Genomic DNA, 12,957 nt, shown 5'->3' on the forward strand with positions numbered 1-12,957 from the left:
AAATTTTCTATAGAAATAAAATTTTGACAAAATTTTCTATAGAAATAAAATTTTGACAAAATTTTCTATAGAAAAAAATTTTTCCACAATTTTCTATAGAAATAAAATGTTGACAAAATTTTCTATAGAAATAAAATGTTGACAAAATTTTGTATAGAAATAAAATGTTGACAAAATTTTCTATAGAAATAAAATGTTGACAAAATTTTCTGTAGAAATAAAATGTTAACATTTTCTATGGAAATAAAATTTTGAAAAAAAAATTCTATAGAAATAAAATGTTGACAAAAAATTTTCTATAGAAATAAAATTTTGACAAGATTTTCTATAGAAATAAAATTTCGACAAAAATTTCTATAGAAATAAAATGTTGACAAAATTTTGTATAGAAATAAAATGTTGACAAAATTTTCTATAGAAATAAAATGTTGACAAAATTTTCTGTAGAAATAAAATGTTAACATTTTCTATGGAAATAAAATTTTGAAAAAAAATCTATAGAAATAAAATTTTGACAAAATTTTCTGTAGAAATAAAATTTTAACAAAATTTTTTATAGAAATAAAATTTTGACAAAATTTTCTATAGAAATAAAATTTTGACAACATTTTCTATAGAAATAAAATTTTGACAAAAATTTTCTATTGAAATAAAATTTTGACGAAATTTTCTATAGAAATAAAATTTTGACAAAATTTTCTATAGAAATAAAATTTTGACAAAATTTTCTATAGAAATAAAATTTTGACAAAATTTTCTATAGAAAAAAATTTTTCCACATTTTTCTATAGAAATAAAATGTTGACAAAATTTTCTATAGAAATAAAATGTTGACAAAATTTTGTATAGAAATAAAATGTTGACAAAATTTTCTATAGAAATAAAATGTTGACAAAATTTTCTATAGAAATAAAATGTTGACAAAATTTTCTATAGAAATAAAATTTTGACAAGATTTTCTATAGAAATAAAATTTCGACAAAAATTTCTATAGAAATAAAATTTTTACAAAATTTTTTATAGAAATAAAATTTTAACAAAATGTTCTATAGAAATAAAATTTTGACAAAATTTTCTATAGAAATAAAATTTTGACGAAATTTTCTATAGAAATAAAATTTTGACGAAATTTTCTATAGAAATAACATTTTGACAAAATTTTCTATAGAAATAAAATTTTGACAAAATTTTCTATAGAAATTAAATTTTGACAAAATTTTCTATAGAAATAACATTTTGACAAAATTTTCTATAGAAATAAAATTTTGACAAAATTTTCTATAGAAATAACATTTTGACAAAATTTTCTATAGAAATTAAATTTTGACAAAATTTTCTATAGAAATAACATTTTGACAAAATTTTCTATAGAAATTAAATTTTGACAAAATTTTCTATAAAAATAAAATTTTGACAAAATTTTCTATAGAAATAAAATTTTGACAAAATTTTCTATAGAAATAAAATTTTGACAAAATTTTCTATAGAAATAAAATGTTGACAACATTTTCTATAGAAATAAAATTTTGACAAAAATTTTCTATAGAAATAAAATTTTGACAAAATTTTCTATAGAAATAAAATTTTGACAAAATTTTCTATAGAAATAAAATTTTGACAAAATTTTCTATAGAAATAAAATTTTGACAAAATTGTATATAGAAATAAAATTTTGACATAATTTTCTATAGGAAAAAAAAAATTGACAAAATATTCTACAGAATAATATTTTGTACGGAAATAAAATTCTTACAATTTATTTTACCTTACCAAATTAAGGTCCTAAAGATTTATTTATACCCTTTATATACTTTTCCAAAAATTTAGCTAAACTTAATGTTTATTAAATAATCCTTACATAATTTTTTTGCTTGTATTACAATTAGTTTATTTGACATATTCGCATAAATGTGTCTCACCCATAAATGTAGATTCCTTCAAGTACAAGGAACGTTTGTCACAATGCAATTCATTGTGACCCTTACCATTACACAGGAGGCAAATAATTGCTTTTTTACCTGCGGTATATTCGTTGGCGGTAGGAAATAAAATGGTTTTCTTTTTCCAAAATTCACAACGTGTTTCAATATGACCTATTCGACGACATATGAAACATTTTTGTTTCGATTGATATTCAATACAATTATGCCCTTCACTCTGGGTACAACGACGACAATTCTGACAATGGACGTAAGTGGGTTTTACACACAAACCACATTGCTCACAGTGTACATATGTGGATCCATTTTTCGAGGGACAACATTTACACTTATCACAATGACGATTTTCCAACGCAGTATACTTTTCACATTTCGAACAATATTTGTATAACTCTTGTACTGGCAGTTTTATCAGTTCCAATGGTACATTTGTAAATAAACGAACCGGTGACCCTTGTTTGCGTGCCATTTTTCCAATATCTGTGTAGGACTCATGATTGGTGTAATTGATTTTGTAATCACACATTTGAAGCGAGGGTAATACTTGTTGCAAGTAATGAACTGAAAAATAGGGAAATATCCAAAATATGGGCAAAGGTTGATAGGGCAATCCGTTTATCCTATTATGGAGTCTTGTTATTTTCTGCAATGTATTGGCTATTAGTTCTGTTCGACAACCGAACGGGGGATCGGTGAAAATCAGTAACCTTTCATTGCTGTAATGGAGAACAATTGTTAGTAAGGAAATGCTATATTTTTTTTTGTTACAAAGTCAACTCACTTTTTGCATTTTAAGAATTTCACAAACTCTTGTCTCTGTAAGTCATCGAAGAAATGATTATTACACATGTTATACCAACAAAACTGGGTATCAGGATAAAAGTAATAGAAGCGATGATCAAAATCCAAAAGAAAACTTTTAATATTATTTGGCCATTGATTCAGTAGATGGGCATGTAAACGGGGAGCGCCTATGCAAATAACTTTACTGAAAATTAACAAAAATTATGTCCATTCATTTAATATGGGTTAAAACATATTTAAAATTTTATTATTTCTTTTTAGAATTTAACAATAATCTCTAATAAAATACAGGTCGATGCATGACGTTACCGCGATTTTAAGGATCCCGATTCTCTATATTTCGACAAGCCGATTTAAGAAATATTGTGCTTGAACTTTATCATAATCGAGTGGTGGTAAAAACAGATCGGATACCTTGAAGAAAGGACTCAATTGACTTTTCGGAATAGTAAAAATAGAATAATAAACTTTTTATGGCTTTCAAATTCGATTTTTCCATTCTATGATTTCTAACTTACTGCTGACTTTGGCCAAACTGTACTAATCTATGTGTTAATAAATTGGAAATTTTAAATTGATCCATAGCGACCCCGATATTTTTGTGATTTTAGAAATGTCATCTTTTCAACTAGCCGATTTTTATACCCTCCACCATAGGATGGGAGATATATTAACTTTGTCATTCCGTTTGTAACACATTGAAATATTGCTCTAAGACCCCATAAAGTATATATATATTCTGGGTCGTGGTGAAATTTTGAGTCGATCTAAGCATGTCCGTCCGTCTGTTTAAATCACACTAACTTCCGTACGAAACAAGCTATCGACTTGAAGTTTGGCACAAGTAGTTGTTACTGATGTAGGTCGGATGATATTGCAAATGGGCTATATCGGTTCACTTTTACGTATAGCCCCATATAAACGGACCCCCAGATTTGCCTTGCGGAGCCTCTAAGAGAAACGTAGTTCATACGATCCGGCTGAAATTTGGTACATGGTCTCTAACAAACATACAAAAATTGGTCCATATCGTCCCATAATTATATATAGCCGCCATATAAACGGACCCTCAGATTTGGCTTGCGGAGCCTCTAAGAGAAGCATATTTCATCCGATCTGGCTGAAATTTGGTACATGATGTTGGTATATGGTCTCTAGGTTAGGTTAGGTGGCAGCCCGATGTATCAGGCTCACTTAGACTATTCAGTCCATTGTGATACCACAATCACTGAGTGCTGGCCGATTCCATGTTAAGCTCAATGACAAGTGACCTCCTTTTTATAGCCGAGTCCGAACGGCGTTCCACATTCCAGTGAAACCACTTAGAGACGTTTTGAAACCCTCAGAAATGTCACCAGCATTACTGAGGTGGGATAATCCACCGCTGAAAAACTGTTTGGTGTTCGGTCGAAGCAGGAATCGAACCCACGACCTTGTGTATGCAAGGAGGGCATGCTAACCATTGCACCACGGTAGCTCTCATAAATGGTCTCTAACAACCATGCAAAATTTGGTCCATATCGTCCCATAATTATATGTTATATAGCCCCATATAAACCGATCCCCAGATTTAGCTTGCGGAGCCTCAAAGAGAAGCAAATTTCATCCGATCTGGCTGAAATTTGGTACATGGTTTTAGTATATGGTCTCTAACCACCATGTAAAAATTGGTCTACATGGTTCTATAATTACATATAGCCCCCATATAAACCGATCCCCAGATTTAGCTTGCGGAGCCTCAAAGAGAAGCAAATTTCATCCGATCTGGCTGAAATTTGGTACATGATGTTGGTATATGGTCTCTAACAACCATGTAAAAATTGGTCCATATCGACCCAAAATTATATAAAGCTGCCATATAAACCGATCACCAGATTTGGCTTGCAAAGCCTCTAAGAGAAGCATATTTCATCGGATCTGGCTGAAATTCGGTACATGGTGTTGGTATATGGTCTCTAACCACCATGTAAAAATTGGTCTACATCGTTCTATAATTACATATAGCCCCCATATAAACCGATCCCCAGATTTAGCTTGCGGAGCCTCAAAGAGAAGCAAATTTCATCCGATCTGGCTGAAATTTGGTACATGGTGTTAGTATATGGTCTCAAACAAACATACAAAAATTGGTCCGTATCGATCTATAGTTACATATAGCCCCCAGATAAACCGATCCCCAATTACAGAAAAATCACGATTGCCACTCGAGCCATAAAATAATCTAACAAAATTTTATTGCCATAAGCACCGGATAGCACAGATCATTTGTGCATGTTGTATAGTTGAATTATTGGTTTAAATTTTACTTATGTAAATAATATGAACAATCTTTAATTGATAACGATATTAATACGGTTTTTGATTATAATATAAAAAGAAAACAAGTGTAGATGTTTGAGAATACTAAGGGATTCTCGTATTTTCGGGATCATTACTTTTAAAGAGCTGTCAAGGATGCTCTTATAGGTTTATTTATTCTGGATGATGGACACTCGGAAAGAATATGTTTCACAGAGAGGTAATCGTCACAAAAACTACATTTGGCGGGTTCAGTTTGATCATAATAGTGTTGTGTATTGAAAAGCGCTTTATTCACCCTAAGACGAGCAAGAAATATGCATTCCGATCTACTAAGGCGGGAGTTGTAGTTAGATCTAGTTACAGTAGGGTCTATCAATCTAAGAAAAACACTGGAATCGCACTAGTTCTGAGTGTTAATGAAGTCCTTTTTGGACAAAAAAAAGGTGTTGTTATATCCTTGTGGAAGCAAGGTGGAGTGACAATTTGATTCGAATTCAAGGATCTCTTTGCAATATCGTCCGCGTATTCATTACCGCTTATATCGACGTGGGAAGGTATCCACATTATTACAATGTCAGATCGAGAAGCGTGGAAAATTAAGTGCTCGAAAACTTGAGCCTTGTTGGATTGAATGGCTTTTAACACACTAAGGCACAGATTAGTGTTCTGCCGAGTTGCCCCTGAGTATATGCTACAGCAGATGCAATAGCAGCTAACTCAGCAGAGAATATGTCCACTTTGTCTGGTAGTCGACATTCCTTTATAATGCAGAAGTCTTGATCAGATATGCTTAAGACTGAAAACCCAGTACGAAGTCCATCAAAGGAACCGTTTGTATCCAGTAGCCGTTCGATAACACTTATTAATGGAAACATCAAGTTTGGAAATGTTGGACCGCAAAGTCCATCCATTATTGTTATACCATGTGAGAGAATTCCTAATACGAGTGACCTACATATATGGATCGCAACGTCCATATGAGGACCCTTGGTTCTAGAGCAGATAATTCTCAATAAGTTATTGACCTTTGTCAATTTACTTACTAAGTATGTTATCTCATCATTCCATAACAGATTCGTAGTAAAGATAATTCCTAGGATTTTCATACGTGTTCGGATAGAGATATTATCATTACCGTGGTTTTTATGGCCAAATTTGGGAAAATCGGGCGATACATATATATGGGAGCTATATCTAAATCTGAACCGATTTCGATGAAATTTTGCAGACTTAAATGGTGATGAAAAAGTTTACTATGTGCAAAATTTGATGACGATCGGTTTGAAAAAAAGCGCAACGTGACTCCTTTTGTCGAAATCGGGCGATACATATATATGGGAGCTATATCTAAATTTGATCCGATTTCTTCCAAGTTCAATAGCGTTCGTCCTTGTGCCCAAAAAACATCCTGTACCAAATTTCATCCAAATCGGTTAATAATTGCGACCGGAATCCTGTGAACAACAAATACATGGACAGACGGACGGACGGACACCAAGCGCTAGATCGACTCAGGAGGTGATTCTGAGTCGGTCGGTATATATTTTATGGGGTCTAAAATCAATATTTCTGGTAGGCACATTTTTTGGCCGATCAAACTTATTATATCCTGACCACTATGTGGTTTAGGGTATAAAAACAAAAACGGAAGAATTTTATTTCTGTAGAAAATTTTGTCAAAATGTTATTTCTATAGAAAATTTATGAAACACCTCCTGGTTGGAGATGAATATTTTGCAAAATCTTACAAAACATCAAGAATTCTACCAAATCTACCAAACAGTAAAAAATCTGCCATTTTTTGTAGACTCGTGTTCATAATTGTATATAGCTCCACTTGAAAATTTTCTCGGAAATCATGGTATCCGATTTGTTGATTATCATAAATGCTTGGGTGTTTTTATCGATAGTGATCTTTCTTTTCGCCATCATATTGATATAATATCCGGTAGAGTTTTGTCGAGTTTGCGACGTATATTTGCATCGAATTTGTATTTACATGTGAGAAGAATGCTGGCACATACTCTTCTCATGCCCCAAGTTTTGTTTGGTATTGAGGTTTTTTCCGGGACGGCAATGCAGAATCTTAATAGAGTGAAGCTCATTGTCAATATGATCACGCGATTTGTGTACCGCATTCGCCGTAGGCAATCTATATCTCCATCTGTTAAACGCTTTCTAGGTTGTTCCTTCAAGGAATTTGTTGTATGTCGAAACCTTTTAACATTCTACAAGGTTATTGTTAGATCTAGACCCTTGGTTTTGCGACATTTAATTACATTCTCACGTTCTACGAGAAATGTGCAAATATTCATTCCTCGAATTGGGAGGAGTATATATTCTAGATCATTTACTGTGAGAATTGCTAGAATGTGGAATGTGCTGCCTCATGAACTGAGGATTTTCTCACATTGTAGCAATGTTTTTCGTGTGAAGCTAATGTCACTTAACGTCGCTAGCAGTGGATAAACATGTGTTTCAAGTCTTTTTTTTTTTAGTATGCCTACCTTTCCATTCTCTTAATTGAACTGGTTACTATATTGGGCCATCTAATTATGGGACTTCACCCCTTTTTATCTTAATATCATAAACTTTTGTTGTATGGCTGGGGAGCCGCGTTAGTTTTAGTATTAGACTAAAAATAGTCATTAAATATTAGATTTATTACAGAATTATTTAATGCTCAGGTAATTGCTAAGAGTAATATATTTATTGGCCTGGAAGGCTTGGTATTACTTTACGATTGAATAAATAAATAAATAAAATAAATATAAAGCGACCCCCATTATTCAATTCTGGCTCTATAATTACCGCACAAAAGTTCATATCGGTTCGTAATTATTTCTTTCCTGTATATACCGGTCAAGAATTGAATATATACGTATTTAATAAACATTTCTTATATTCCACATTTACTACCTTACAATTTAGAAGATGATGTTAAGAAGCTTTAAGATGCCTTGCCATCGGCCGCAACCCAAGTAATCCATGGTGGAGGGTACATAAGAGTCGGTCTAGCCGAACTTACGGTCGTATATACTTGTTTCGTTTTTTTAATGTCTAAATAGTACACGATGCTCGAAAACTTAAATGGTATCCCATTGTAAAACTTACCTTATTCGCAAATCGTGTAGAGTATTTACAAAAAATTTTAAAGATTTTTCATCAAAGAAATATTGAGCTTGAACTTTATCATTATCGAGTGGTGGTAAAAAACTGGTTGGGTTCCTCATGTCTTTTGTGTTTAAATGTTTTTTCATCTTATGACCAAAATGGGATTCTACGTCATTATCATTTAATAGTACATTACAAGAGAGGCAAAAATGTTTATTTTGAGTCACTTCCTGAAACTAAATTATGATAGGCTTTAATATTCAACATTATTATCGAATAATGATTCCCCTCCAATACAAACCTTTTGTCTCAAATTGCGATAGATTGTTGAAGCATCATTGTATTTTCTTTGCAAATGTTTCATGGTCAAATCTTCAACGGCTACATGAAATGAACATTGCCTCTTGTCACGATGAGCGGAACAGGCATAGTAGCCATATTGAGGTCCTTTATTTTCATAGTAAAATAAAACCGTTGGTCCGTGCGAACAATGGGGATAAATGTCGCCTTCTTCTTCATCCTCACATTTCACCAATAGCCTTTTAGATTCATCTAAAAAAATCAATTAAGTTAAAAATAAAATATCGAATTGTACATGCTTTCCGCAAAGTAAGTAGAAGTTAATAACCAAGTTAATAATACAACGACTTTGCTGGGAATAGATGGAAACCGGTAGCAGGGAATTTTACATTTTTTCGCGCCTAGTTCTTAACGCAAGATATGCCAATTTATTTTAATATTTTACAAAGATCGGAGCAACGTCGGTTGAACTTACTTTTCTGTGGTGATAAATTCATCGTCTTATTTCGGATAATAGTTACCGGTGTTTGGTCACTGGACAAGTGTAAATTCAAAACAGCAACAGATGGAATGCTGTGGCAAATTTGCATGCACATTGGAATGATAACATACCGAATGGGAACGCCACACTTCAAAATTTAGTGCTAAATTAGGACTGTTCGCGTTCCAGTAAAAAAATATCCAGAGAGTAATGCGCCGACCAGGCTATAAGTTATTCCGGACGGAATGTCTGTGTTTGTAAAAAATCGTATGCGCCGCGCAGACTATAAGTTTATCCGGACGAAAGTGATCGTGTCGAACATATCCCATATATTGGCCATATTAACTCCGAAGGCATAATCGATACTGCTGCATGTTTATGGGATCGATAACACATTTACCGATTATTTAGTCATCAACGAATTGTGGTATCGATTCGATACACTGAAGGATTCTTCACAAACACATACATTCCGTCCGGAAAAACTTGTAGTCTGTACCCTGCCAACATTTTTTGAATTTGGGGGCGCTTCTGAGAATCCCCACTACGTCGAAAACAATCATATACGACATCAAAAACTCGTTGGAAAAGCGTCACTATTGAGAAGTTGTACCACGCCAAGTTACTACGAAAAAGTTTCTCATCAGTGCAATTATTAGGTGCCTATTTAGATCAATTTCGAAGGACGCCAATAAGAACCCCTGCAAACTATCAGAAAAAGTGCATTTTAAGGTAATTGTAGAAGAATCATTGTGGTCACGTAAAACACGATTGTGTAGATGTTTATTGATTTGATTAAACATTTATAATTTCTTATAAATATAAGATTTTTCGGTTTATCTCGTCACATTTAACATAATTTTTTGCATTAATAGAAGAAAGATGTTGAGTTTTAAGTAGAAAGTTACATATTGCAGCGTCTATCACCCAGTTTGTTTATTTTCGATGAAGACAGCGTGCTTGGAAAAATATTTGAAAAACGATCACTTTATTCTATTTGGAAAGTCGAAAATTGTTCACGATATACCTTTCACAATTTTAAGCGTAATATCTATGTTTTCAGAACTTTATTTTCGTTTTTATTTAAATAAAATATAACAAGCTGGTTGCGCTTGGCGTTTCACAAAAAATAAAATGGCTCTTCTAACAGTAGTGATGGCAAAATACTTTCATGTACATTTTGTACTTTTTGATATGCTTCCCCCATCACAGTTCGCGATGGTTGTGGTGACATTTACGAGTCTGTGGTAGCGATGAGGATGAAATGGAACTTTGAAATGCTGGCAGGGTTGGTGGAGGGTATAAAAAATATAAAATTATACTACAAAATAAGAGGAGTAGTATAAGTCGTCATCTACCGAAAAAAATAATCTGTTTTTAAAAGAATAAATTTTTAGACATTTAAATAAATCGGAATTGTTCATTTTTGGTGTATTTTTACCTACATTAACTTACAAAACTATCGATATTTTTGCAGCTCTAGTCGGGATAGTACCCACTTGTTACTGACCCCGGTCATTTGTTCGGAAATAACATAAAATTGTTGATGCTGGCAATATTATATGCTACCTTACATATCTAACTAATTAAACAATTATTCTGAAACTGGCATCCCTAAAGTCTATTACCCGGTATTCACTATCGTGAATGTAAATACCCAATATTTGTCGGAACTAATTTACAGCTGCCTGGTAAACAAAAAAAGGAAAATTTTACTACGGCATCGACAATAAATTAACAAATCCAGTGTTTTAAAAGACTTTATTCTACTTAAATGCATGAGTGATTAATTGAAACACAAATCGAGGAAATATAGCTTGCATTTAAATTTTAATTCCTCACCGTTGGGAACGAAAATCACCGTTTTTCACTTTTTTTCGCACTCGAATTTATATTTTCAGTGATTAACAATGAATATAAGTGAACAATCACCAGCATTTATAAGAAGTCTGTGTAGGACTTGTATGAATGCAAATGCTACCGTTGATGTAGCCAGGAACACATCAATTTTTAAACAATACCTGTATGAGAAACCTACTGCGGGAAAGGTATCCCAATTTTCATTGCTTGAACTCTTGCAGTCAGTTCGTCCCGATATTTATTCTCAGCATGAGGATAAATTGCCGCAAGTAATGTGCTTAAGGTGTATTGATCAATTACAAGCCGCACATGAGTATCTAAAAATGTGTCAGGAATCTGAGCGACAGTTTCGTAAACTTTTGTTACCGAAAACAACGGCAGCGACATCAACTCCAGTTCACAGGGCAGCACCACCGGAAAAAGAATACATAACGGATCATCATGTAATAAGTGCTAACGTAGACTATCCTCTTACAGTTGTTAAAGAGGAAACAATGGATTGTAATGCCTACAGTCAGTTTGAAATTAGTATGGATAAAGGAGAACATTCTCTAATGGATAAAGAATCGTTACCAAGTACTAGTGGTATGAATGATCATGAAAGATTTCCTTCATGTGGCCAAAGTGAGGAAAGCGAAGATGGTGGTGACGGGGGCGATGAAAGTTGGAGACCACCTGCAAAAAGGTATGTGTTTAGTCTTGTATTCAAAAATATTTGATCAAGAATGTGAATATTTGTGAACGAAGTTCTTCAAAGTTTTGCCAACCGTATATCCGAACTTTTACGTGGAACATAAATCTAAACTTATTTTGTTCAATCAGCTTTCAGTCCTAATAATAGAATAAAACAAATAAATTAATTAAAAGGAAATGTAATGTCGCGTACTAACAAATATATATTGTTTGCTATCACGGACTCGCAATGTCCTGAGAATCCTAAATTATAAATGTAAGACATGAAGTCAATATTAGGTAATTAGTACTGCAATTAGTTAGATTTATGGCATCCTAATTGTCTAAGAAGACTGGAATAAATGCAATATCAACAAGTAAGGACTTTTAGGGGCCATATAAGTGTATATCTGGCGAAAGATATATATGGAACCTATATCTAAATCTGAACCGATTTCAACCAAATTCGGCACACTTTACCACACTATAAGTTGCACTCCTTGTCCCTAATTTAAAGCAAATCAGGCATATGATCTGGTTTCTGGGGCCATATTGGTAGATATCGGACGAAATATATATATGGGAGCTATATCTAAAACAGAACTGATTTATACCAAAATCAATAGGGTTCTATTCTGACCCAAACACATATTTTTGCCAAATTTGAAGTCGATTGGACTAAAATTGTGACCTAGACTTTGATCACAAAAGTGTGTTCACAGACAGATGGACAGATTGACATGGCAGGATCAGGGGCCGACCCTGAGCAATAATGCCAAAGATACCATATGTCTATCTCGTCCCCTTCTGGGTGTTGCAAACATATGTACTAACTTATAATTCCCTGTTCCACAGTGTGGCGCAGGGTATAAAAATGTATATGAACATAAATCAGTATAGAAATTTTCGTCATCAACGCCACCTATGGTAGACTAGAAAAGTTACACACGAATACGAAGCAATATAGGTTGATTTTTCTTCGTATTTACTTAGCGTAAAGTAATGTATTTTGCACACGGTTGCCACTCGAGCCAAAAATAAACTACTCAAATTTGGAGAAAATTTTTCGAAAAAGCTAACAAACAAAATTCTTATTATGCAAAAATCTATTTCTATAGAAAATTTTGTCAAAATTTTACTTCTATAGAAAAATTTGTCAAAATTTCATTTTTATATTTTTTTTAATTTTATTTCTATAGAAAAATTTGTCAAAATTTTATTTCTGTAGAAAATTTTGTGAAACGTTTATTTCTACAGAAGATTTTGACAAAATTTTATTTCTATAGAAAATTTTGTCAAAATTTTATTTCTATAGAAAATTGTGTCAAAATTTTATTTCTATAGAAAATTTTGTCAAAATTTTATTTCTATAGAAAATTTTGTCAAAATTTTATTTCTATAGAAAATTTTGTCAAAATTTTATTTCTATAGAAAATTTTGTCAAAATTTTATTTCTATAGAAAATTTTGTCAAAATTTTATTTCT

General features: G+C 32.4%; 2 protein-coding genes across 2 annotated transcripts in view; one reads left to right on the top strand and one right to left on the bottom strand.

Annotated features, from left to right (window-relative positions):
- Positions 1-1,822: 1,822 nt before the first annotated feature.
- On the bottom strand, positions 1,823-9,073 carry LOC142224052 (rRNA N(6)-adenosine-methyltransferase ZCCHC4). Its single transcript, XM_075293862.1, has 5 exons — positions 8,935-9,073; positions 8,461-8,711; positions 8,160-8,395; positions 2,722-2,928; positions 1,823-2,656 (listed from the first exon to the last, which is right to left on the bottom strand). Exons 1-5 carry the CDS (start codon positions 9,053-9,055, stop codon positions 1,888-1,890), a joined length of 1,584 nt encoding a protein of 527 aa, XP_075149977.1. The 5' UTR covers positions 9,056-9,073; the 3' UTR covers positions 1,823-1,887.
- A 1,535-nt stretch (positions 9,074-10,608) lies between these two features.
- Positions 10,609-12,957, top strand: part of LOC142224054 (uncharacterized) — a 28,686-nt gene continuing 26,337 nt past the window's right edge. Inside the window, exon 1 of the mRNA XM_075293863.1 lies at positions 10,609-11,485. Coding sequence (XP_075149978.1) covers positions 10,851-11,485 — 635 coding nt within the window. The 5' untranslated portion in view covers positions 10,609-10,850. The remainder of the gene's footprint in view (positions 11,486-12,957) is intronic.

Source organism: Haematobia irritans, chromosome 2, assembly GCF_050003625.1.
Source record: "Haematobia irritans isolate KBUSLIRL chromosome 2, ASM5000362v1, whole genome shotgun sequence".
Lineage (NCBI taxonomy): Eukaryota > Metazoa > Arthropoda > Insecta > Diptera > Muscidae > Haematobia > Haematobia irritans.